This window comes from Cibotium barometz, chromosome 60 (genome assembly GCF_041138505.1).
Source record: "Cibotium barometz isolate CiBa-2024 chromosome 60, ASM4113850v1, whole genome shotgun sequence".
NCBI classification, from domain to species: domain Eukaryota; kingdom Viridiplantae; phylum Streptophyta; class Polypodiopsida; order Cyatheales; family Cibotiaceae; genus Cibotium; species Cibotium barometz.
The window spans coordinates 19,101,030-19,103,858 of NC_141105.1; the positions used below are offsets into that span (position 1 = coordinate 19,101,030).

At 39.8% G+C, this 2,829-nt stretch overlaps 1 protein-coding gene across 1 annotated transcript; it reads right to left on the reverse strand.

Moving 5' to 3' along the window:
- Positions 1-232: 232 nt before the first annotated feature.
- LOC147605085 (uncharacterized) lies at positions 233-1,219 on the reverse strand. Its single transcript, XM_086794236.1, has one exon. The coding sequence runs from the start codon at positions 1,019-1,021 to the stop codon at positions 752-754; it is 270 nt and encodes an 89-aa protein (XP_086650362.1). The 5' UTR covers positions 1,022-1,219; the 3' UTR covers positions 233-751.
- Positions 1,220-2,829: the final 1,610 nt, after the last annotated feature.

Consider the following 2,829-nt stretch of genomic DNA (forward strand, 5'->3'; position numbering starts at 1 on the left):
CGTAAGAGCTTCACTAGGAGAGGACTAGATGTCTAATACAAGACATGACCTTCATGGGTATTTACCGTGGCATGTACCCATGGGTACATGCCATGGCATCTTATGCACAAGGTGAAGCGGATGAAGCTAATCCCCCATACAAGTGGTGGATAGAAGTGGGCTAAAGTAACTCCCAAGTCAATAGCCACACCACTCCTCTTCATTACAAGAAGATACTCTACAAAATTAAAACGAGATTCTTTCCAAACCTTACTTTAATAGTCAAGGACGTTATCATGCTTAATCTAATAATATGTACCAATATAAGCAACCTCTTAGCTAGAGGTTGGTCACATGCTCCATATACATGCTCCTTATTTTGCCATAAATATACATGGGTTTTTTTTTGCTGATGACACACACACACATACACGCTCATACGAACACACACACATACACATGCATGCACGTGCGCATGCACAGAACACACACACATGTACATGCACATGCACGCATGCGCGCACAGATTAACCGACCCACTCCCTCCCCCCTGGAGAGAGAGAGAGGGAGGGAGACGGGCGGTGGGGTGGGGTGGGGTGGAGGTAACTTCAATTTTGTTGTAGTAAAGAGCTTGTATTCACACAGCCGGAAGTGTCGAAGGAGGTAACACTTTCGAGCCTCAGCCTACAAGAAAAAAAAATGGAAAGCCTGTTGCCTAAAGCTTCTAGAATCTTCCAGCTCGTGACCCTACTTGCCATCTTTGAAAAATACATCACAAATTTGTGGTAACTTCTCCCCGAAAGCTGGTGGGCACTTCCAAGGGCATGAGATAGTAAACCTCTTTGAAATTGAGCTGAGTTCCGGGAGGGAGCATGCTGCTGTGGTTGAAAACAGCAAAGCCTTGGAACCCAAACATGAGATCCTCCACAAGCACGGGCCCCGGGTATTCAAACAGCTCCCCATCAGTTACCCTCACCACCTTCACGATCTCTTCATCGTCGTCTCCTTCTGAGTAATGGGCGGACACGCAGGAATTGCCCATATTGCAAGCCCAACGATTGCAGTGATTTCCGTCACGAGTCCCTTCAAGGGCTGTGCATCAGAATTCGAACGATTAAGGCTAACCTAACACCCACCCCCTATGCTCTGCAATTTAGATTAAGGCTCTGGTCGTCTACTAATCCCTCTGCTTTGTGAGAAGGCTTAAACTTAATCGCTCCTTAACTGAAGGTAGAGCGTGAGCGCCCTACCTAACTACGACTCTTTAATTGTGAAACGCGACGGCATCCTCATCCAACTCCATCACGTCATCCAACCCCAAGACTTCATACGAGGCTCCTCAAATATTTAAGTGACACGTGGCTCCTTAGCACACTAGATGACACGTGGATTGCTAAAGTAAAGGTATATGGACCTGACTTGGGGGGCAGGAGAGAGAGAGAGAGATTAACATCCGTAGAATGCAACATAAGGGCATATACTACCCAACGGTGGGAGTTGAACTCGGGTGGATCATGGCCTTTATAAGAGGAAAATATTTTCCACCTCACTGTTTTCTAAGGCCGTTTACTCAGTCCTCCTTTCTTTGTAATTGTAAAAAAGGTATATCCTTTCTTTGTAATTGTAAAAAAGGCATACCAACAAAATACCCTCCATAAACCAAAGGTATGGGTTTTAAAAACTCCACTAGTATACCCTTCCAATCCCTTTACAAAGTTCACTTGTATGAGTCCACATTTGATCCTTAATGATAGGGCTAATTGTTGGCAAATGTATCAATTTCCCAAATTGCTTAAGTGTGTAAGTGCTAGGGGTGGCACACATTATTGCTCTAACTCTTACTGTTAATTTTGTTACTCGACTTAACACTTTGCCCTACAAATATTAAGCTAGCTTGAATATGACATTAATCACAATTATGAGAGAGAGAGAGAGAGAGAGAGAGAGAGAGAGAGAGAGAGAGAGAGAGAGAGAGAGAGAGAGAGAGAGAGAGAGAGAGAGAGAGATCCTTGTGTAAAAGCAACAATGTTGCACTTGTAATTTATCAAAAGAAGTCAATTCAAATAGAGAATAAGCATTGTGAAAAGGCTACTAGGATTTCAAATTCAAAAGCATAGTAAAAATTTGTTCTCCTTCATAAACCTTAATCACTCCATCACATCTAAACATCACAAAATACTATAACATACTATTATTATGGGGTGTTCACATCAAAAAAAGGGGTGTTCACATCAAAAAAAGGTTTCCAACTCATTGCATATCATTTGATGCTTTGTTTCTTTTCTCTCTTGTATGTTTTACAAAGGTTTAATATGTTTTAAAATTTGATAAACAACAAGTAAAATAATGCAATTATACTTACATTTATAAACATCATGATGATATTTGAAGAATCATATCTCACCTACTTACACAAAATGGACTCATGTATTTGAGTTGTAAAATTTCATTGAGCCATAATGAATATGATTACCAAAACACCATTATATTAACTAGCTTCCATTCACTCTAAAGGTTTAATGTGTACGAAAAATTTAAGGTTTTTCAAATACGTGACTATAGCCAAACATTTAAGTGACTGGTCCATTTTATACAATAACTTTACAATAATCTCAAAAGCAACAAGTACAGTTCTCTTTTCAACTCTAGTGTTAAGCCATGACCCACATTAGCATCTTATCCTCCGTTTTGGGGGCCTCACAATCTGTATATACCACTAATGAAATAAAGCAAAGCCAAGTCATGTTTCCCTTTCTCTAATACTATTAATTCTTTGTAACAGCTCTAGTATTTATATGTTGATGTCTTTCATATAAAATATTATAAATTTAATTTAATTTATATTATATA